At 44.9% G+C, this 23,937-nt stretch overlaps 3 protein-coding genes across 3 annotated transcripts in view; 2 read left to right on the forward strand and 1 right to left on the reverse strand.

Moving 5' to 3' along the window:
• The first annotated feature begins 1,317 nt into the window (after window positions 1–1,317).
• On the forward strand, window positions 1,318–6,798 carry gtf2f1 (general transcription factor IIF, polypeptide 1). The gene is made up of 14 exons (XM_062450791.1): window positions 1,318–1,472; window positions 1,861–1,910; window positions 2,231–2,277; window positions 2,936–3,008; window positions 3,415–3,608; window positions 3,731–3,901; window positions 4,018–4,226; window positions 4,461–4,617; window positions 4,721–4,779; window positions 4,865–4,996; window positions 5,162–5,235; window positions 5,323–5,464; window positions 5,599–5,737; window positions 6,142–6,798. Exons 2-14 carry the CDS (start codon window positions 1,899–1,901, stop codon window positions 6,344–6,346), a joined length of 1,614 nt encoding a protein of 537 aa, XP_062306775.1. The 5' UTR covers window positions 1,318–1,472; window positions 1,861–1,898; the 3' UTR covers window positions 6,347–6,798.
• Window positions 6,799–7,164: 366 nt separating this feature from the next.
• On the reverse strand, window positions 7,165–9,211 carry alkbh7 (alkB homolog 7). Its single transcript, XM_062450803.1, has 4 exons — window positions 8,801–9,211; window positions 8,510–8,683; window positions 7,932–8,056; window positions 7,165–7,724 (listed from the first exon to the last, which is right to left on the reverse strand). Exons 1-4 carry the CDS (start codon window positions 9,080–9,082, stop codon window positions 7,604–7,606), a joined length of 702 nt encoding a protein of 233 aa, XP_062306787.1. The 5' UTR covers window positions 9,083–9,211; the 3' UTR covers window positions 7,165–7,603.
• Window positions 9,212–14,974: 5,763 nt separating this feature from the next.
• Window positions 14,975–23,937, forward strand: part of cacna1aa (calcium channel, voltage-dependent, P/Q type, alpha 1A subunit, a) — a 76,109-nt gene continuing 67,146 nt past the window's right edge. The window contains 1 exon segment of the mRNA XM_062450854.1: window positions 14,975–16,675. Coding sequence (XP_062306838.1) covers window positions 16,389–16,675 — 287 coding nt within the window. The 5' untranslated portion in view covers window positions 14,975–16,388.

A 23,937-nucleotide genomic window follows, 5' to 3' on the forward strand; every position in this document is an offset into this window, starting at 1 on the left:
CAGTGTAGGCCACATTTCAACATAAATTGCCTCTTTGGTCTCCTTGTGGAATTCAAGGGAGGATACAATCTTAAATATACCAGAATGTCACAAATGGTCACCAAAAGACAGCTTCTCTCTTTTTAAACATCATCAAGTGAGATTTTCAATACACAGCCATGATGTTCTGCTCATAATCCCTCTATACTCTTGGGACACATTAGAGACACATAGGTGACAGGGTATAGTCACACACCTTATGCAAGTGACCCCATAACATCATGCACGTGTTATGCTATGTGCCATAGAAATGCATTGACTTAACTTGTGTAATGCAAATTTCATAAGAATTTTCAGCATTGCCTCATTGAGCTGCAAGCAACCATGACCCATATGTGTCTGTCGGTGTTGTCCCTGTGAAAAGGTCCCACCATTACAGTATAAGATACCTATATCAAACATGTGAGAATAAATGTATAATAGCAAATAACTAGTAGATTACCTGGGATATATACATATATATATTACCTGGGGAATATGTAAGATGATTGTGTTGCAGCAACTACAAGGACACAGGTGTAAGAAATAGCCACTGATAAATGTGTTAAGGATATTACTGGTGAGTTTCATGAAGAATGTCATCAATTCAACAGGTTGTCATTTGTTTTTTGATGGATTTACATTACATTTGAAAGGAAAACACAAATTTGGTTCCACGAAAGCTACAGCTACAGCGCACAGGGTTAGAGTTAGCCCTAGTTAGATGTTGAAATGTCAAACAACATATGCAAACTGTACAATATTTCGACAAGACCAACTCAAAGACCAAACTAAAGGTTCCAGACATTACAACCTAGTTGAAAATAAACACTGCATTAAACAGATCATGGGGTTTCTATTACTCTTGTGTAGAATATCTAAGATGGTAGAAGTGACAAGAAAAAGACTGGAGAAAGAAAAAAGAGCCTTGCTCAGATTTACAGCCATTTGTCTTGTAAAGCTGACATGCTCTGATGAACTGTAACTTCCATGTAAATAGCTTGCTCTGAAAACATGGAAAATAAAGGCATGGACAGCAGCATCGGTTTAACGGAATTGGGGCCTGGCAGGAATGAGTGCGCATTGTTTTCTTTTTCTTCTTATTTTCCTCTTCCATTTAGTTGTCATGTTGGGTAAAGAACGTCTGAATTGTGAATTAAATGAACTTTTGTACAAATCTTTGTGTTAAGTATTATCTCATTTTGTCACTTGGTGTGTTAAAAATAGCTCAAAATGGAACGAGGAATTCATTGCTTTTGGTTTGGTTTTCTAGAACGGGCAGCAAAACTTAGGACCAATATGCAAGCACCATGTTTCCAGTCGACGACATTAGATTAGACGAACCGATCAGCAGAAGCGGATGAAGTGCATACAGACAGCCATATGATTAAACTAGAAAATAATTTGTCTAACGTCAACATAGGGATTTACATTTGTAAGTATATTTAGCTAAGGTGAGTCAATATTACAGGACAGCATATCATATTAGAAGGCGATGCACATTTAATGAATGGTTCAGAAACAAGCGTTATTAGCGAGTTAGCTTAGCAATTGACATCAAAGGCTAAGAATCAGCCTGCAATGCAGCTCAACCCATTTTAAGAAAGTATATTTAGACTAGCTATTTGTATGAATTGGCTTGTAGCACTTTGCTCTCTACCTTACCATCATAGCACTTACGCATTTTGCATGATCCACATATTATATTTTGAACTCAATCTCTACAGTAGTGGTTCTTTGCTGCATTTCAGTTCACCGTGTACTAGATTAGTTGTGAAACTATCCGTCTACTTCTTTTCTAACCTGAATATTGTTATTGTTGTAAATGTCTTGCTTTTTAAGGCTACCGGTGACGCCACCATCTCTGTCCACAAACCATCATGACTTCACTAGTGAGTGTGTTTCGTGAAAAAGTCGTTTCCTTTTTCTTTGTTGGAGATAATGTTAAGGGGTGGCTATTTTCTTATGAAGCATCTTGCTAACAACTCAAACAGCTGTATCAACGTTGTGGTAAGCCCCTGTAACTTGCTCCCCTCCAATAATTTGAGGCTAAGGCTCAAGAGCCATTTTCATGGTCTTGGACGCTATTGATTTCCTTTGGGGTCTTAATATAGCCTAGTTTATCAAGTTTTTTTTTTGTAAGGCCAAAGCCTAATATTACTGGAATTTTCCCCTACGAAGCTGATCACAAATCTCTGACTGTGTTCAACAGGGAAGCAGCAGTTCCTCCTCCACAGAGTATGTCGTCAGAGTCCCCAAGTGAGTACCATCCCACTTAGGAATGCAAGCAGCTTGTGGTGACCACGGAGAGCTACGGCGGAAGAGTGCATGGAAATAGGGTCTGACAGCTTGGTCGGCAGTTCTATGTACTGGGGTGCAGGTTTTTGTTCACTAAAAAGGATTGAACAGAAAAGGCCAAAACTGAATTAACAAAGGTTTTTGCTCTTGGAGAGAATTGGCTACTTCTTCCACAACTCATCGCCTTAATTGTACTGGAACTGTGAACAATTTACAGAGTGGAGTTTAGTTGACACATAAAACAGAATTGTCGGAGTCTGGCTCTCACCTTCGCCTTGCCTCCCTTTTTTGAGGGAGCTGGCCTCTTTTCTCACTTTTTCAGTTACCTTGTGAGTTTTTTCATCTGTGTCCCTTTCACTCCGATCTTGTGGGGAAAGGCATGTAGACGCGGGCCCTCTTAAGCGCCTGTGCCGCTGTCCATGGTGCTGCTTGGGCCATGGCACCCCCTTCCCACTCGGGTTGCCACAAACTGCCCTTTGTTGCTTTAATAGTTAATCAACACATTTACTTTTACCATGATCAGGTTCCCCCACCAAAGTATTTGCTTGTGCATCATTTTGAGTCCGTTTCTGCCAGTGTGTGTTTATTTGTGTGTTTGTTTTTTTTCACCTATTGTCAGAAACACCAGTAAGAAGTACAGCATCATGGCCTTCAACTCTGGGGATAAAGTAAACTGTTCCACCTGGACCCAGGTACTGGCAGTACGACCACCACATCACCTCCTTACTAATGTCACTGATGTCATCACATCCCTCATCAGCAATGCTTCCTCCCGATGTGCCGATTCTGCCGTTCAAACTCGGTTCTCTGACTTACAAATGCGACGACCACCTCCCATAACCAAAAAACGAGCTCAACTCCTGATGTCCCTGCAGAACATCTCCATGCACATAGATGGCAACGTTCATTTATACTTAATTTGTTGTTGTTTAATACATTTCATTAATTTGGTTCTCCTGGTTTGGTTATTTGGTTATCCTGCTAACAACAAGAATATAAACACCAGGCACGGGTAAGATGGCAAAGCCATGCCCCTCTCTCCTCCCAAGTGTCCATATCTCCCTCCCTCACTGTTCCCCACATTTCATCCTCCGTCAGGCCCGCATGGAGAGGGACATGAGTAACAGGAGGATGTACGGAGAGGAGGAGACTCCGGAAGGTGCGGCGGGCAGCGAGTTTGGCAAGAAGCAGCGGGAGGAGGCGCGAAGGAAGAAGTTTGGGATCATCACACGGGAGTTCAAGGTGGAGGATCAGCCCTGGATCCTCAAGGTCAATGGCAAAGCAGGGAAGCGGTGGGTAAACTGGCTGCTACACTCTGTCACAAAAACAAACCTGTGGCTACAAATGCACCAGTGCACTCCCGGTCTAAGGGATCTGTGTATGTGGGGTTAATTTGTTTCCTACTCTCTCTCAGGTTCAAAGGTCAGAAGAAGGGCGGAGTGACAGAGAACGCCTCCTACTACATTTTCACACAGTGTCCTGATGGGGCTTTCGAGGCCTTCCCAGTCCATGGCTGGTACAACTTTGTCCCCCAGGCGAAGCACCGCACGCTTACCGCTGAGGAGGCAGAGGAGGAGTGGGGCAGGTATGAGGTTGAACCATCCCACACACACACACACGCACGCACACACACACACACACACACGGGACAGACATACAAAACATAGACAGGCTTGTCATCTCATCCGGGCGAATCTTTAGGAGGAACAAGGTGGTGAACCACTTCAGCATCATGGTGCAGAGGCGCCTTCGGGAACCAGAGCGAGGGGACGACGACGACGACGAGGGGGAGAAGGGAGGCAAGAAGAAGAAGAAGAAGAAGGGAGGAAAAGGAGGGGACCTGCGCATCACCGACCTGGAGGACGACCTGGAACTGAGCAGTGACGAGAGCGACGATAGCATGGGAGATGGTGAGATGAGGGGAGAAGCGTTGTGTTTGGGGAAATACAGACTCTGGGAACGTGGAAGAGAGTATGACATAGTAGGAAAATCAAGTTTTAAAAACTAGATTGCGGGATTGGATCTCACTGGATTAAGTATTCAATTGTGTGCTTCTTCTTTCGATTTTATTTCCAACCTACCATAACTCCCTTGTTTCTCATCCCACTCTCTTACACCCCCCACCCCCTCCCTTGGTCGGGCAGATGTGGAGGCTAAGAAGGCCAAAAAAGAAAAGGCTGCGAAGGCCAAAGGAAAAAAGAAGAAGAAGAAGAGGAAAGGAAGCGACAACGAGGCCATAGAGGACAGTGACGATGGGGACTACGAAGGTCTCGAGGTGGACTACATGTCTGACGAGAGCAGGTGAGCGCACACACACACCACACACAAAGGTTTTTTCAGCACTTGCGGATTTCACGTGTCTCACCCCCCCACACACACACACACACACACGTTTTGCCCACAGCTCAGAAGAGGAGGTAGAGAAGACCAACAAACACAACAGCAAAGAGGATGTCCCTAAAGGTAAGCATCTTCGTTAATGTGTCTGTGTGGAAATGCACTTCATTTTAAGTGGTGAATGCTCCAATCCTGCCATAAACATCCACAGGAATCGATGAGGCATCTGAAAGTGAAGAGGAGAGCGAGGAAGAAAAACAAAATGAGGAAGAAGGGAAAGAGGAAGAGGAGGAAGAGGATGGAAAAAAGACACCAGTCCAGGTGGAGAAAAAGAAGAAAAAAGGTAAGCATTTTTTTAATAACCTTTTTATAAAAATCGAACAAGCAGCGTTCGTTGGTTTGCGCCAGTCTCTTGCTTCACCTATGCAGCATATTGGGCTCATGTTGAGAGATCTGACTCCTGATAAGCAGTTCCACAGGGGCTAACGTGTGTGTGTGTGTGTTTCAGACAGCAGTGGGGAGTCAGAGAGCTCAGACGACAGCGACATTGAAGGAGAATCGGCATCTGCACTCTTTATGGCGGTGTGTGTGTGTGTTGTTTGTGAGTGTGTTTACCCTTTTCCTCCACTGCCTCTCTCTTGTCCTCATGCCCTCTTCTTTGTCTTACAGAAGAAGCGCACCCCGCCTAAGAGGGGAGGTGGTCGTGGCTCCGGGGGTAGCTCCAGGACTGGCAGTCGCCCCGGGACACCATCTATAGACTCCGCCTCCACATCCAACACTCTCCGGGCTGCAGCCAGCAAACTAGAGCAAGGTACACGCACACCTTTTCATGTCCACACAGGGTGAAATGGGGAACAGGATTACCGCACAAGGTGGCTTGCCTTCTCTCAATCTTTCCTTTTTATTCCTCCTTTGTTGTCGTCCCCCCCGTCCCCGTCCCCCCAGGAAAGAGACAGCCAGCAGGTCAAAGCTCAGACACACCTGCTGCCAAGAGGCTGAAGATGGAGCCCAACACCCAGAGCCCTGCCCCCTCAGGGAAGAGCACCCCTCAGCCCCCGTCTGGCAAATCCACTCCCAGCACCAGGTAACCACACACACACCATCAAGCCCTCCTTTCCCCCCCCCCCCATCACAGGAATCACTCTCCCCAGTCTCCTTTAAACACATAAGCTATGAGTGATCAAAACACACACTGCACACAATTCTCCCCCCTGTATTGTGATTGTACTGTCTTCATGTAGTAGACTCTGGCATCCAAAGCGGCATACGGGGGATTTGATACAGCGAACTCTGCATCTGCTGTCAAATGTTTTTGCCAGAGTTTTACCCACCCCCTTGTGTGCTCCCTCTCTTGTACTGTCAAACATCGACCAACCACTTATTTTCATCCAATCAGATGGGAATGTTGACTTGACTTCTATGAGGCCCGCACACTTTTTTCAGAGCCGTGTTTTTCATGAAACGACATTGTGACTCTTCTCTCTTCAGCGACGTGCAGCTGACAGAGGAGGCCGTGCGCCGCTACCTGATCCGGAAGCCCATGACGACCAAAGACCTGCTGAAGAAGTTCCAGACGAAGCGCACAGGCCTGAGCAGCGAGCAGACGGTCAACGTGCTGGCCCAGATCCTCAAGCGGCTCAACCCAGAGAGGAAGAACGTCAACGACAAGATGCACTTCTACCTCACCGAGTGAACCGAAGGATGGAGGAGGAGACACAGGACAATTGTTCATCTGCTTGCCCTTTCCGAGGAAGTGGAAGAAGGATGAGATATTCCTGTTTTGTTTTTTTCTAAGCTAGGGAGCAAGTTCTAACTAAAATAAATAAATAAAATCTTCCTTCTCCTAACTGATGTTCAAACGACATTGCTTTAAGCATTCTGGGTTTGAAACAAAAAGTGGGGTGTTGGAGAGGAAGGTAGAAACTGGGAGAACAGGTGCTATTGGAGATTCTGTGGGGTCTAGTCAAGCAGTTAACAAGGCGATTTGCAAAATATGAAAATACTTTTCCATGAACTGAACTGGTAACTCCACAATTCATACAGATCCATGTAATCTTTATGAAACAAATTCTTTGGAACTGACTTTGTAAAGGATATGCTATTGTTTTTGTTTGTTAGAATTTTGTAATAAAAGATACACTGTTACTGTGTCTGATGTCTTGGTAATCTCCCTCTGTAGTCTGACAATAACCTTTGCAAGAAACTGCAAGAAAGGTAGCTACTTTAGCTAGATAATACCTAAAACAAATTGACTAACAATCTATATCTAGCTACTTAAATGCATAGACCACCGAAACATCTGCCAAATTTGTGAGCTGTTGTCTTACCTTGAACATGTTCTAATAGTCTAAGTGAGGAAACCGTTGACAAACTTAGATTATTGGGTGGTCTAAGCTTTTACTGTTAGTCCGGCACATGCCTAGATGTTGTATGGTTGTAACAAAACTGCCTACCTCTTTGGCATATTGAAAAAGTCAAGAGTTCAATACCCAAATCAGACATGACCTGTCGTTACTAATATGATCACACTTGGTTTCACATTTATATGGTCTCAATTTGATTGAAACAGATAATTACACCATGTCTCCTCACAGACACTCCTCACAGGCTAACATTGTTGCCCACCTAGACCTGCACCTGTCATGTCATACAACAAGCCCAATATGTCATTTGAACACATTTCATTTATTTTTCTGGGTAAAGTGCTGGTTTGCCTTTGAAAACATGTCCGCCATGCATGGGGACAATGTCATAAAGTTTTGTTGATTTTGGATTTCAAGATTTTCCACTAGAGGAGCCTTCCTTGTGATATTTGTATAGTGGGAACAACGTCCTTAGATCCTCTTCATCCGCTCCCCTTCATATTCCATCCCAGGATGTGGGACTGTAGATCCAGATTCTGTAGCAGAGGTCTATGTTGCAGTAATACACCCCACTTGGCTTCCTCGTCTTAACTTGGAAGGTTCCGACAGATGACAGAGATTCTTCGTTGACGAGGCACTCTCTCTCCGTCAAAGACAGAGTCCTCGTCTCGGAGAATCTCATGAGTGAATTCGTACCTGGCCTGGTCCCTGCAGGGAGATAAGGGGGAGGAACGTACCAGTCAATGGAAAACTATGAAAACTATGCAGGGAAGGTAAATACTTTTGAAATGAGTGTGACATCAGGATCTCTCACTGCACTCTCTCTACAGAGATAAAGGCTGCAAGTAGCACCTTGTTCCTTCCTTCCTGCTTAGGACTGAGCCCCACGAAGATACACCCGTGTTCCATCCTTACCTGAGTATGTAGAGGGAGCGGCGGGGCAGAAGCAAGTCCAACCACTGGGCTGCATCATCCTCCTTTACCAGACGCATGATGCTGTCTGACAGCAGACTCAGCCCTGCTATGGTGCTACCGCAGAACTGATGGGGTTGAATATAGAAATGAAAGAAGAAAAAAAAATGGAGAGTGAAGAGGTAGGAGAAGGGAAAGAGATAGAGTATGGGTAGATAAGGGTAGAGTTATGAAGTTAGGGATTGAAAGAGCAGCCAGCATTAAGTGATAGGTCAATTGTCCACTCCTTGCTCGAGATGCAGTTAGAGCAAAAATGGTACTGTGCTGTTGATATACACTATCAGTCTTGCACCTGTCGCGAAAAATCTCCCCAGTGTCTCGCAGCAGTTGCGTTTCTCACAACAGTGTCAGCAGCTGCATTGGGTGTCTGCAGCATTATACTGTTAACTGTCGCGTAACTGCCCCATGGCAGTTTTGGAATGAGAGAACAGGCTATTCACAACTTGAATGAATCTTTGTCTATTTTCATTCAAGTCAAGTTGGTCTACCAGTTGGCACATGTAAGCAAAATGACCACATACCTTCACACTGTCAATGTGGGGTTTGATGTATCCAGCCTTGTCTAGGTCCAGAACATGGACAGGACCCAAGAGGGTACTACCCTTGGGAAAAGCCACAGTCCTTAGTCTCTCCAGCACCCCCGTACACATAGCCCCCCACCTGTCCCGTTCTGTCTCTCTGTAACCATGGATCGCCTAATGAGTGGAAAAGGGACTGGTCAGAGTCAGAAAGTATATATTGAGGTTTGGGCAATGTAGAGCTTTCAAAGAAACATATGCTAATAGGTATTCGCTAACTAGCCATGAACTTACGTCATCCCAATGGTCAAATTCGTATCGTTTCTTCCTCAGCCCCTGCTCAAGTTCTTTCATGAAGGCACTTTCCTCTTCCTCACTAATAAACTCCGTTCTTACCTCCACGTTACCGCCGAGCTCTTGAAAGAGCTCTGCGGTGGAGCAGAAAATCAGCTTTTCATGTCTGGGCTGTAGCAGGCCACTTCCTTCAGATGAACTTGCAATGGACCGTTTACGGGATGCGGCGTTGCATAGTGGTTGTCTATAAATTTGTTTTACAGCTCTAAGCAGTACCCTCATGATTTCATTTAATACGTGTTCTCGTCTTTTAAATGCAGAGTTTGTTTAGTATTGATGTTGTCACAATTCTTTACTGACATTGCTAATGACTACAGAGCAGGGCGCCATCTTGAACAAGTGCATTGTGGATGTTGTAGTAACATTAGTGACAGTCGCGTATGCAGCCTGTAATTCAGGTCAACGAGAGCCATGTAAATTATATAGACATAATAACAGCAAGTACCAGTAATTGTACCATAGTAACACATCGGAAAAAAATCTAGGAATAGTTTGTGACAATGCACATTGCTGTAAGTTGATATTTCAGTGTCTTACAATGCTTAGACATTATGGAGGACTGAAGTAAAATGAAGAAAAAACTTCACTGTATGAGGGAAATCACAAGTCAAAATGGATTTGCCACTGATTTTTTTTTTTTCATTAATAATTTTGCCTTTACATTTTTTTTTTTACTCTTGACTGTTTGACACAAACTAGGCTATTGTGTGCATGAAAAGAGGGCTGTGGAATTCAGAAAACAGGTAGACCTAACGTAACAAAAGGCCATTGCATATGTGATATCAGATGAATTAGGTAATTGGGAAATTGACTGTTGTATTATCAAACATAGTTTGGTAACATTGTCATAAAAAGTGATATTTTGAAAATAATTTAATTTTAACTGAAAAAGAGTCCCAAATGTTGGCAACTTATGTCTGCAAACGTGTATGTCTGCCTGTGTTATGTTTGGAATGAATGTAACACAACACTTCAGTACCACCGTTGGACACTGGGTGGCAGAATAGGTTACATTTTGCACTATTTTCTATAAAGGAAAATCTTGCAATTTGCAAAGCAAATTAACTGGCAAAACAATACACACACACACACACACACACACACACACACACACACACACACACACACACACACATTGGCCTAGACCATAAGTACATAATGACAGGCACACAATTGTGAAGGTCAAATGGCCATTTGTGTTTAGCATGAATCGAAGCAGCCTTTACAGACCGGGTTTCACACCCTGCAGCTGCGGATGTTGCTGCTGATCATGCTATGTCTCTTCTGACTTTGGGGTACAAATGACAGATGGGGAGAGGGTGGTTGGATGGGGGGCGGGGGGGGTGCGGGGGGGGGGTGCGTAAGAGAGGCTAAGATGGAGAGAAATAGACATTTTACCCAATACCTGACTGACTGTGGTACATGCCTCCCTCACCACTTAGTCTCCATACCAGTCTCATTAGTTTAGCCTAATCTCAGCCCTCCTATAACTGCTTTTTTTCTCAATGAAATCATGGAGATTGACTTCCCCAGGTGAAACAGCAGAGCACGTGCAGGAAGCGGGTATTGCATCAGAATGCTGACGAGGCGACAGGCTCAATCTCATTGATTGAACACATTATTAACCCATTCTTCTCACTTGTTTTTCTCTGCAATATCCCTTTGGTGTCGAACCCCTGGGAGGCAAAGCAGGCAGTTATAAAAACATTAAATACATTTGAATAATGATAAAAGAATGGAACTACTGTACCACCAAAGCTAATGCATTTCTTAGGCCACTGTGTTGTCCAGATGCACGGATTGTATCCAGCCTTTGCCAAACATCACATTAAAAAACACCAAAACACACACCTCAATGGAAACTATAGAGCATTGGCTATTCCTATGAAAAAAATGAAACGTTGTTTGCTAAATGGCGCTTTTGCTCAATATGGAAGAAGAATGGAGGAGGGGGAGGAGGGAGTGCTGAGAACATTCTGGTGATTTCACCGTCACCAGCCTCCCCAGTAAAGTGGTTGGCCTACTTACACCACAGATTCCTGCTTGTCTCTTCTCTCTCAGTGCCAGACTGTTGGTGTCCCGTTCTCTGTGGAAGTAGATGTAGACTGTAGTCTGACTGAGCATTTTGTGTATGTATAATTCCGTAGGAAAATATAATATGAGATTGTGAAAAACAGCCGCGTCTAATGCTACATCGATATAAGGAACGCTCCTGTTTGTTTGCATCAGTGGTTATGAGGTCATCTATTTGATGAAGGTAGCTTACATAGCCTCTGAAGAGAGAGGAATGCGATGGTTCAAGATCTACCCTACTTATGGGTGGGTTGATAATTTCAGCTGTTTAAAAATGCATTGTGCTTACATCAGCATCACTCTTGCTGCCTGTGTACTGCATCAATGCCTAGACACTGTCTTGCACAAACACACACAAACACACACACCAGCACACACACACAAGCAGATTAGTAGACCTCATTCTGTGTGCTTGCTGTGAAAGCTCGTCAAGGATCATGGCTAAGATAGACCCCCTATCAACCTAGTACACCCATTCATAACACCCATTAAATGCTGTCTAAACACACATAAAATGCTATATAAACACAACCGTTACCCCATTACTTATACACACATACCACGCATACATACTGTAATTTCCCCAATGCAAAATGTTATTCCAGATCTGGCTGCCATATTGCTGCCCCTCAGCCCTCCAGCCATCCATTCACAATGAGTGTTTGGGTCTAATTCTATTTCCCAGGGCTCAGTCGGTGCACTCAGTTCAAAGTTCTTCTCAATCTGTGCGCTGTCACTGGTCAATGTGGCCTGCGGTCCTTGCAGCTAATTAAGTGATGTGATGAAACTGTGATTAAGTAGGTTGCAATGCAGAAAGCATCTTACATCGATATATATATATATATATATATATATATATATATATATATATATTGATGTAAGATGCCAGTATTTTAGTAATATATATATATATATATATATATATATATATATATATATATATATTACTAAAATACTGGCAACCAAACCTGATTTCTGGGTTCTCGGAACAAATACGTATATGAGAGAACAAAAACATGACCCAAACTGGCCCATTGTGTCCCTCCCAGCACATGACATCTCACGTCTTGACAATGTGACTTTACATGAAGGGAAACTGTCAAGGTGCCTAAAACAACGATGGAAGCTTGTCAGTATGGAAGTCTGTGGCCCAGTCCACTGGAGGGAGGATCTGCAGTGAGTTTGAGAGAAGCAGGGTTCACCAGGGGCGCTGCGCACTACATGCATCTAACCATTGAATTATTCAGCCTTATGAATCATTGAGTCACGGCACTCCTTTTAGGCCCCTTGCTGCAAGCCAGCCGATGCAGCCACAGTTTCAGAGGCTCTTAAAAAGGAGATAGAGACCCAACCCGTCTCTTCCCTTTGCAGTCCAAGATATTACTATGATTCTTATATTATATGACTATAATAATAAAAGTATATGCTTAAACACCATGTTCTAAACCTCTAAAACAGGCATAACTGAGCCCACAGTTGGATCATTCCTAGGTGCGAAGTCCATGTAGTCCCCACAGTGATGAAGGTGCTTTAAAAACTGTATCGGTCAGGCGTATTGTTTTACCCTTACTTATAATCTTATGTCGCTCAGACATGCTCAATAGCCAGTTAGCTTGGATGGCATGCCACTTTATTATGCTCCTATGACATGCCAGCATGCTAGAGTGCACCAGCCTAGATGGGATGTTCCACTGGTGGAACACTAATGAAGTCAGAGTAGAGCATACTTGTTGTGTTTGATGAGAGGAGAGAGACAGGGTTTCCTGCTGGGTTATGTGGTGAACTCACACTGGGTATCAACGGCTTACACCAGTGTGCAAGGGCTTCATATCCATATATATATAATAGAAGCAGAGGAACAGAACAGACTAAATGGATTGTCTGCAATAGCTTTTATTTTGGGTGTCAGTGCTTGATGAGCCAGTGTTTCTCCAGCTTAGGGCTTTGCTCCATGCTGCTTGGACAGAAGGCTGCTGCTCCTCCTCTAGGGCTGTAAGTCTGAAGGGCAAGAGATAATTTCACAGATCATCACACCTTGGAATGCACACACACAAACACACACAAACACACTCTACATGTACTACGTACTACATGCACAACATACACACAAACAAACTCAAAACCCTCACAGCCCAGGCATGCGAGCGCTGGCCAGATCCCTCTGACCCTTACCCTAGCACAGGCTCCTCTGCTGATACGAGAGAAGAGGGAGTTTAATGCTCCAATATGCCTTGAGCCTGTGTGGGTGTCATTTGCTCAATGCTGAAGCATCAGACTTCTAGTACATGGTTGTGGCCAACAGTGGGCACAGGGTCATTTGTAACATGGCATTAATCTCAATCAACCAGAAACCAGTTTGAGTGCCTGAGAGGAAATCAGAAAGCTGTGGGGTTTTATGTTTATATGACCTGGGATCCAGATTCTCAATCAGTATCAGGGTTATGCATATAAGTTAACTTAAGTGAGTTATAGAGCTTAAAGAGTGAATGAAACTCAGCTAGGCCTACTTTGTGTCCATACTTAAAATATTGTGTAAAGCAAGCTGGTACTGTTGCTTTACAATTCAATGTTTAAGTTAAATTTGAATTTTTGAAAGAAGAAGTCGGATCTGTAACCAATAGACGCGTCACATAATGTCAATCTTAGAAAAGTATTAGTTTCTGTGATGTGTACTGAGTTGAATCAAGTGAGCTGTCCATGGTACTGAAACGTCTGTGGTGCAAAAGTTGAGAACCGCTTTACGACTGCTTCAGTTCATGTTCCCATGACCACTAAAATGTTTTATGATGTGAAAAAATCGACATTTGCTTCAATTTAGTCAGGTGCACATGTATGAGACAGCCGTCTGCCATCTTGACAAAAATATTTATCGCAATTGCCACAGGGATTCATTTGTCGATTGATTTTTTTGTCGGAGAGGTCAAGTTCATGGGAAAGCATAATTGTTTGCATGTCCTGTCTGTGAGGACGGATCTTCTTAAGAGCCGGAAGCACATATAAAAAGGACATTGATATGTCAACGACCCATTTCTCATGAAATCGAATGCAGTAAAGTATCGGTTAAGGTCGCACCGCTATTGATCTCCTCGCATCAGTACTATGTTTTGTAGACTGCCTAGATGTCTTCACATTTGGAATAATTTGCCGGGTGTCCTGAAGTCCTTGTCCGCTTGATCATTTCCCATTCAGTGAGACTTCTATTTCGGGAACTAATCAATTAATTACATAATAGATTAAGAGTATAGGGCAAAATTGCCGGCAGGGCTGCTTCTCATCACCTGACCCCAGTCTTCAGCATGGAAAACAGATGCATTGTTTTTAGCCTGTCCAAATGCCATACATAGTCTGCAGCAATCAATGAGGACATTACCGGCACCTTCAAAGTAACGGTAGCCCATACCGTGCACGGATGGAAAAGACGGAGGAAAAGGAGTCGTCTTGGGTGGAGTGAGGAAGGGAGAGCTCCGTCCATTAATTTCCAAATGTCTGCGGCTAAGAATAGCCTGTCGCGGATTCTCTCTCTCACCCCCCCCCCCCCCCTCTCTCTCTCTCTCTCTCTCTCTCTCTCTCTCTCTCTCTCTCTCTGTCTGTCTCTCTCTCCCCGACTCACAAACAGGCTGCCGCACATCTCCCCTGGGATACGCGCACATGCACGCGCACTCGCTAGTTACATCTGCCCCCCACCCCCATATCGCCTAAACACACACATGCGCGAGCATACACAGCCGAACACCTGGCCCTGACAAGCAAATACTTCCAATCGTTTATAAAACACATTGTACCCAAGCGTCCTTTTGTAAATGACATACATTCTTCCAATGCTTTATTACATATTACATGTTTTTCGCAGTATTTGATCAAGCAAGGTGTGTAGGCCTATAAAAGAGGTATCATCTACTGGGCAGGGCTCACAGAAGGATGCTATGCATGCGTCTGGAAGTTGGACGGGGTGTGAGTGTACGAGTGGGGGCTGCGTGCGTCATGTGCTGCAGCGGCTAGCCTCGCGCACATTTCTACACGGCAGTGGTCTCATCCTTGAAAGCTGAATTGATCACTAGCCCATTAGCCGACAGAGTTAAAAAATGCTGGGCGACAAGAGGCAAATTATCATTCAACGCGCTTTTTGATATCACACACTGGCTGAATTCTGAAAATATGAATTATTTCCCTCTTCATCCATCTATGCATCCATCTTCCTCCCCTTTCCTCCCCTAGGGGCCGCTGGACGGGGAGAGACGAGGCCGAGGAGCGCACTTGTCGAAAGAGAGAAAGAGGACGGGTAGGACACTGGGATTTTCAGTGAGCGAAACAGTCTGCGGGGCTGGGATGGTGAGATACTTTGACGGTTTTATACAATGTGCTCAACCGGGTGAAGAAGAACATGAGTGACTGTGAGACACGGGAGAGGTGGCTGTCCGCCACTCGGCTTTGATGATGCACTCCGTGTCCGTATGCCCCCTCCTCGGCTTAGAACACGTATGGATGCCCGTGCAGGTGATGGAAAGAAGATGATGATTGTGGCGAGGGGAATACCGTCTAATGTATAAGAGAATTACTCTACCATTACCATAACTCCGACGTTTGAGGACGAATTACCAACGACTGTGTGTATCGAAGATGGTTTACTATAAATAAGGATCATCAACAAATGTCACATTTTTCCTGGTGTCGAGATGCTCGGTTGTCAGTGCGCGCATGTAAAACGAGTGTGAGGTGGCGGGAGACCGATTATAGCCACACTGTACCAAACATTGCGGATGTTACTAAATAAATAAATAATATAGGGTTTTTTCCCCCCTCTTCTGCCTTTTTAGTCTTGGAAACGTAAATCGGCAACTACGAGCAACATGTCCTGTTAATCGGGGATAGATTAGTTTTTATTATTATTATTATTATTTAGTTGGACTGCTTGATTTATTTCGGTCTACACTTGTGAGTGTTGCTGGCAATGCAGAAGTCATGACAGTTTAACATGACAGAATTGAATCGTCAAGAAAAGCACAAGAGCCTTCGGACAAGGCTATCACGCGCACTGGAGATGATAAAGAAGGGGGAGTCATGGAAAACATAAACCATTCATTTGAACTCATTCTGGAATGTGCCCAATGTGATATTGGCTTTGTTGCTAATTTTGTGGACATTATAACGCAATAGAGAGACATTCTGAAAACCTGTGCTCTGTGAATTATAGCCTGCTAGGCAACCGCACGTTTAATTTTTTCCACACCGCACTTGGTCATTAAACGCAAAGCACAGCGAAGAAGCCGATACATGGGCGTCTTCATTTTCTAATTTAAAGGCCGCATCGCTTTCTCCGTGCAGGTGTTGAAGATTTAGGAAACAGTTGTGCATATGAAAAGTCCTCAGGCAGATGGGATGTAATGTTGTGTGGTTGCGCTGAGCATTCGCCTCCTTTTCCGCTGCTTTGTAAAGATTGGCATTTGGTGTCCAGAGAATGCGAGACGAGGTGCCGTCCAGGTATGGTGGAGGGCCCGGCGCAGGGGGCCGCGGTGGCAGCAGACAGGGCGGCCCTCATGGACATGGACACGGAGCCCCCGGAGCTCCCGGAGGGCCCGGAGGCCAAAGGATGTACAAACAGTCTATGGCGCAGAGAGCCCGGACTATGGCCCTCTACAACCCTATCCCGGTGCGCCAGAACTGCTTCACTGTCAACCGCTCTCTTTTCATATTCAGCGAGGACAATTTCGTGAGAAAATACGCCAAAAAGATCACCGAATGGCCATATCCTTTTACCTTTTACATGTCACCACTGTAAAAAAATCAAGAAATAAAGGTAGGCCTGTTCAGTTGTCAGCTGTTAAAATGATGGCTCCCCATAAAAGCTTGTCCCTAATTGATAATTTGGTTGGCACTGTGATGGGAAAGGCAATATAGGATACCTGATGGCCACCAACGACATATTTGGAATTAGCTTTGTCATTTTAATGGAAGGCAGTGAGGATTCATTTTGGTGTGTTATGGTGGAGAATACGTAAAACTCTGGAGGTGGTTTACATAAAGATCATATAGGTTAAAAAGGCCTATGCTGCCATAAATGTAATGCATAACGGCTAGGCCTATAACAGTAGCCTACTGTAAATTATCACTACTGGCCTCAACATTGTTGCCAAAGCTATTAGGTGTCACGCTCGCCTGTTACATGTTCTTGAGAGAGAGACAGAGAGAGAGAGAGACAGAGAAAGAGAGAGAGAGAGGAGGGGGCGAGGCAGGTGGTGTGTAGCGCGGCACTGCTGGTTGCTGATGTCAGCATGTGCATTCTCAACCCGGCTCCTCACGTGGTAGGAAAAACTGAGAATTAGGGTAGGGGATGGCAAAGAGAGGAGAGATAAGGATGGTGTGGGGCCAGCTAGCAAAAAAATAGAAGAGAGCTTTCGTACAGCTAACCACAATTCCTGTAGACTCGGATTTGAGTCATCATAGCACATCAGAACATCAGATTTTCATGAGCATTGTGGAAGTGACGCTGTGTGTGTGCGCACGCGTGTGAGTATTTCAAGATTGCAGGATGTAGTAGCCACTTACATGAACCATTAGTTGCCCATTATACACAGTGCATGTGTATCTGGTATACATGTGTCCATGTGCACGTGTGTACTGTATGGGCATGTGTGGGACATACTGAACTGTGCCTTTTACTGTCAGTGGGTTTTAGCATTGCACCATTTTGGAAGTAAAAGGCAAGTCGTTTGAGCGAATGCTGCTCTTCTGTAAGAGATATGCCGTGATGAGAGAGGAAATCAGAATAACGATAGCATTGATCTGCCCTCATGGTTGAAGAATGATTCAACCTAATTGGGCGGCCCTGGCAAGTGTGAGGGATATTTGAAAGCACTATTTCATGATCTAATTTTAATTTCAATTGAATCAATCTCACAAATGATGTGTGCGTGCAGGAGAGGCCGTGTGTGTGTAAACAAATGTGGTGACTTGATTGAAAATGGTGTGTGTGTTTATGTGAACGTGTGTGCGTGGTGTCTGTGGAATCGTATTAGATGATTAGACGCTGGGCCACTCGTGTCACATCATCTTCTCCCCTCCATCATTTTTTTTATCCCTCTTTCTCTTCTCGTTTATCTCCCATCCCCTCCATCAGCCATTCTGTCCTAATTTGGTCTCCCACTCTTCTACATGTCATCACTCCCTCCTCTTTGTCTCTCTCTGTTCTATCCATGCAGTCTAATCATAATGTCCCTCTGGCATGATAGCCACCATGCGTGGACTTGTAGGGTACAACCTTCGTGGTCACCTGGTACTCCAGGACTCCTAAAGCCCTCCTCTCATTTAACATGCGATGTAAACATGCAGATCTTTCTTTTGTCCCGTCAGATGTATGCCATTAAGACACAGATGGCTTAGGTCTGTCACATACACACAGCGAGGGGTTGGCATTAGGTCTAATGTGGGCACGGCCACGATATCTGCCGAATCTGCTTAGATCTGCAGAGGAGCCCAGAGGGAGTGACTGATGTGTTTGACATGACTAGTGTGGAGATCTAGGAACGGGTTACCTGGAACGATGAGTGGTGGTTTGGTTAGGCCAGGGGTCAACAACCCTGTTCCCGGATGGTCACCTGCCTACCCGGAGTTTTTTTTTCTTCTCTAACGCCCAGTTGTAACCAAACCATGCTATTACGCTTACTGACATAGAACAGTGTACTGTGGCACCTTTCAAAGAACTCCAAAAAGGCTACACAGTATCGCATAACAGAAGCGTAAAAAAACGAAATGATTAACCTATCATGTGTGATCGAATACATTTGCCTTGTAAATGCAGTCAGTTGTAGATGTAGTATGTAAAAAATGTGATTAGATTTACGACTTGGCTAGTTGAAAATAGATCTAGTAGATTGATGAGTGAGTAGATGGATGGTTGGGCTGACAGATCCCGATGGTTAGTGGTTCCAGTTGATTTACTGGTCTCCAGTGGATTTACGACCAGGGCTGAAGATGGAGGGGAGAAGCGACAGGAAAGGGGATGAAGAAAAGGAGATTAAAGGATTACGATGAGGTGCACAAGCAAGACAAGCGTTTGTGATTGCGTGTGCAGGAAGGAAAGAGGGGCGGTAAAATGGTAATTTGACATCTATTCAGTAACATTAACATTGTAAGTCATCCAAAAGATACGTCCGATCCCTGGTTCATGTGCATTTCCTTTTGAACACAATTACTAAAGTTATTTTCAGAGCTACAGGAGCATGTTGAGTCCTCTCCTGTGACCTCACATCTCCTCTGTCCCAGATCAGATGCCCTGACCTTTGACCCCCCCCTCCCCTCACGTATCTAGTGTCGTCCATTTACTGTAAACCTCACACACACTCTCCCTGTGAGACTTCATGGCTAGAGGGCAGAATGTCGATTGTGGTAGTGCGCTTGCATGGGTGTGTGTGTTTGTGTAACTCTTTAGCACAGAAGACACACTTTAGGACCGCCCATATGGTTCAGCATCATTATTCCCCTTTGTAAGTGGAGACTAAGTCAATATGTGTTCCTGCTATCTATACTTTCATTGACCTCTTAATGAAACACTAGACTTGGGCACTGTGTGCCCTTGTGCGTGTGTGTGTGCTTGTGTGTGTGTGGAGTAAATATATCCTCTTCATAAGACTTTGTAATTATTTGAAAGCGTATTATAATATTTGCCTGTCGTTAGACATGTCAGACAGTAATCATCATTGGGCTTCATGGTTAATATCTGATCTGAGTCCAGCTAAGGGTACATGGTGATACTCATTTTCTCTGAAGGCCACTTTCCACAGATAGAACTACTGGAGAATCAGTCAAAACAGACTCATAAACAGTCCAGTGTGTAGATCTAGAAACGCTCCAGAGTGTAGATCTAGAAACACTCCAGAGTGTAGATCTAGAAACACTCCAGAGTGTAGATCTAGAAACACTCAAGTGCGTAGACCTAGAAACAATTCACTGTGCTTCCTGGTCCGGTTAGGAAACCATTGGCTGTAGTATGAGTCATAGAAGCTTGGAGACAAAGTGCTCCAAAAGAGCCAAAGACAGAGACAGGGAGAGAGGAGAGAAAAGGAGATGGGGGACAGAGAGATGATAGAGTGTGATTAGAGGGGGGTAGAGAGATGCGAAGCCAGGATGAGGGACGTATAGAGGATGAAGGAGAGCAATGGATGAGAGGAATGGATGGAGAGAGAGAGAGGCAGTGTTCTCTCCTGTGTGGAGTCAGTGATCTACATTCACTCTGCAGAATCTAAATTATTTATCGGCCTTTCTCTCGCTCGCAACTGTCTGCTGTTAACTACATGGACTATGCTTCACACACACTGTGTTTTGGCGTACGTTTGTGTGAATTAGGGGTTGGTTGGGGGATAGGCAATGTATTTGTGTTCCCATATCCTCCACTGGAATTGACAGTGTCGTGTGTGTACTTGGTGTAGGAATGTTAGATGATCACAGATCACAGACACACGCACATGCACACACAGGGCTCTGGATCTTGTCTCCCTCACCACCCAGTCACATTTCTGTGTCAGGATCACTCCTGTCCCGCCAAGAACTAAAAATAACAGTAGAGGTTGCTTTTGGTAAAAAAAAAAAAAAAACACTTTTAACTGTCGAGTCGTCATCTCTCATTCCCCCCTCTGCTCCCCCCCTCCGCCGCCCTTCCACCCCCCTCTTTCTCCTCCTCTGCTGTCTATTTCTACCCCACTCCCATTCACTTGACATTGAGGTTTGTTCTTTAGGGACGTGTGGCCTCGTAATGTATTGCATGCAGTTTAGTAGGTTGGTCTTTGGGTGATATCGTGTTTGTGTGTGTGTGTGCGCGCGCACAATTGTTTGTGTGAGTGTGTGTGTGTGTTGGAGCTCATTTAGAGGGGGATGAACTGGTCAGAGATTCGGGCGGACGTTTCTCCCCACCTTTTAGAGTGACTGATGTCAGCAGAAATGGGAGAGATAGAGAAAAACATAACAGGGAGGAGGAAGTGCATGATAGAAGTCAATTGCAAGACATGGTGGAAAAGTCCAGAGGATGAAAGGAACCTAGAAAGACAGGGACTGAGGTAGACAAAGGAAGGAAAGAAACACAGAGTTAAAAACCCAACTGCCTGTCAGTGTATACGTCAAACCAAATGGCATGAAAACTCTCTTTGCTGGTTAACGGGTCTCTCTCTACCTCTCTCTCTCTCTCCCTGTCTCTGTCTCTTTCTCTACCTGTCTCTGTTTCTTACTCGGCACACTGACTGATAGGATGTGAAGTTTCCTCTTCTCCTCTCGTGTTCTCCTACCTGTACTTTCTCTTTCCCTCAAATCCGATCCATCACTTTCTGACCCTGTGCGTCTCCTTTTCACCTTTCCTCTTCCCATCTTCTTGTTCCCCTCCCGCCCTCAAATGTAGGGTTTGTGCAGTTTTGTGCTAATCACGGGCGTTTTGTATGAATAGCGAAAGTGCATGGTGGATCTGCACAACGTGTTTGGCAATTTTGCGTGTGTGGTTTCTCGTAACTGTATAGCAATTGTGTGTGGACGTGTGTGTTGTTGTGGAAAAGAGAAGAGTTAATCAGTTCCTTGCTTGCATTTTTGTGTATGTGATTATAATGCTACATATTTGTGCGTGAGTGTGTCTGTGTTTGTGTATGTGTGTGTGTGTGTGCCTCCCAGGCTCAATTTGGCTGCCTTATACAGGTACAATGCCAGTTCAGGTAATAGATGGGTGAATTGATCCATATCCTGATTCCCTTGGGCTGACTCTAACCCAACAGACACACACACACACAAGCAGAACTTATCAAGCTTTTTTTACCTTTTTAAATTGTTCTCAGGATAGATCTCTAAAGCTATTAACAGTAATTTAAAGTTAACAGCCAGCGCTGAACTAGACACGTAGTTATCAATTGAATATAGTTATTATTAGCCTTATTGTGTGGCTTTTTCTAATCCATTTCAGTCCAGTCCAGCTCTCTTTGGTTCGGTCTACTGTTGCATGTGTCACATGGACACATGTGCACTGCGTGTGTGATGTCTGCACAGACTGTATTTGTGGAATGTGTACATGGGAGATGCGTGTGTGTGTTCATGGGTGTGTGTTTTAGCCGTAAATAGAACCTAGCTTCCTCCCACGGTGTTCTTTAGCGAAGCGGAGGTGGAGAATGGAGAGGTCAGCAGAGGCCATGTTCTCTCCTTCCTTCCTCTCTTCACTAGAGACACCAGAACCCTCTAGGATAGAACAACATCTGACAGAAGGACATCTCCCTCCTCGCACAGCCCCTCCTGTGGAGAGAATAGAACACAATGAAATGGAAAGATTGAAAAGGGTGTGTTTTTGGTATGACTAAGCTGGGATAGCAGCAGTTTTCAGATGGATATGTCTCACTCCTTCCCTCGGACTCTCACTCTCTCTTTCCCTCTTGTGCTCCATCTCTCTCTCTCTCTCTCTCTCTCTCTCTCTCTCTCTCTCTCTCTCTCTCTCTCTCTCTATCTCCATCTTTCTCCATCTCTCTCCATCTCTCTCCATCTCTCTCTCTCTCTCTCTCTCTCTCTCTCTCTCTCTCTCTCTCTCTCTCTCTCTCTCTCTCGCTCTCTCTCTTCTCTCACTTACTCGCTCTGTCTCTTTCTCATCTGTCTCTCCCTCTCTTCCTCTCTTTATTCTTGCGTTCTGGCTCTCCGTTGAATAATTCAGTTTTGGTGGCATGCTGGTGTATGTGTGTGTTGGGGGGGGGAGGGCAGTGACGTGAAACAATTCTATTTTTGGGAGAGTTGAGTACAGAGTGTTGAGAGGGAGAGCAAGGGGTAAAGAAAAAAGACTGGAAAGAGAGAGAGAAGAGAGAAATAGTGAGGAGACAGATAGATTGATTGAAGCATGCCTCTGTTCTTTAGTCACAGAGTGATGCTGGTTCTGTTAGTCTGTTACTAGATAATCCTGCCAGGCACCTGCCCGGACATGCAGTTCACACACACAAACTCACAAACCTACACCCACAGCCGCACAGTCACACTCACATGCACGAACCTACACACACACACACACACACACACACACACACACACACACACACACACACACACACACACATAACACCCCCCCACACACACACACACACAGCAGCAGCTGATATTGTACTGTTTGTAACAACATTCACTCACAGACACACGCACACACACACTCAGTGAAGTAACTGCAGCTTCTCTTTCAAAAGGGGTAGAAGCAGCTTACTCGGTGACAGTGACAGACGTGACACAGAGACATGAGACATGCGGGCTAAAAAGGGCCAGAGGGAGGCCAGACACTGGAGTGATGGACACTCAGGAAAATAGGGCCAAAGAGGGCTAAACAGGCCTACAGGCACCTAGATTTGTCGAAAAGTACAGCTAGAAATGGCCAGAGGGCAGCGGCTCAGGCCTGATGGAGGTTGCCAGTCGACGGGGATGAGGTCGACTGAGAGAGGTCGAGAGAGAGACTAAGAGAGCCCAAGGGACGCTGTCAGAGGCTGAGAGATGCTATCTGAGGCTGGAAGAGGCTAAGGGAGAGGCTAAGAGAGGCTATCTGAGGCTGGGAGAGGCTAATGGAGAGGCTAAGAGAGAGTATCTGAGGCTGGGAGAGGCTAAGGGAGAGGCTAAGAGAGAGTATCTGAGGCTGGGAGAGGCTAAGGGAGAGGCTAAGAGAGGCTATCTGAGGCCGGGAGAGGCTAAGGGAGAGGCTAAGAGAGAGTATCTGAGGGTGGGAGAGGCTAAGGGAGAGGCTAAGAGAGGCTATCTGAGGGTGGGAGAGGCTAAGGGTGAAGCTGAAAGAAGCCGAGAGACGCCAGTGTTGTTGCCTTTATGTGTTCCATCAGGCTTTGAAAGGGTGCCTCCGTCAGACGTGTGCCAGTAAGCAGTTTAACGATGCAGTTTATCTCTGGTCGTTTCTGTTGTGCCATAGTCTCTGGGATGGGTTGCATAAGGACAGGGCATATGAAGAGAGAAGAGCAGAGGGAAGAAGAACAAGAGAGGGATGTGAAGAAAAAGGACAAAGAAAGAGGGGG

This window comes from Osmerus eperlanus, chromosome 2, assembly GCF_963692335.1.
Source record: "Osmerus eperlanus chromosome 2, fOsmEpe2.1, whole genome shotgun sequence".
NCBI classification, from domain to species: Eukaryota; Metazoa; Chordata; class Actinopteri; order Osmeriformes; family Osmeridae; genus Osmerus; species Osmerus eperlanus.

Coding starts and splice junctions, on each gene's coding strand:
- alkbh7 (XM_062450803.1), bottom strand. CDS start 9,082: ATGAGGGTACTGCTTAGAGCTGTAAAACAAATTTATAGACAACCACTA. Junction 8,684..8,800: donor AATTTGACCATTGGGATGAC/GTAAGTTCATGG, acceptor TCCACTCATTAG/GCGATCCATGGTTACAGAGA. Junction 7,725..7,931: donor CGCTCCCTCTACATACTCAG/GTAAGGATGGAA, acceptor ATCTCCCTGCAG/GGACCAGGCCAGGTACGAAT.
- gtf2f1 (XM_062450791.1), top strand. Junction 3,009..3,414: donor ACTGTTCCACCTGGACCCAG/GTACTGGCAGTA, acceptor ATCCTCCGTCAG/GCCCGCATGGAGAGGGACAT. Junction 4,780..4,864: donor CAAAGAGGATGTCCCTAAAG/GTAAGCATCTTC, acceptor AAACATCCACAG/GAATCGATGAGGCATCTGAA.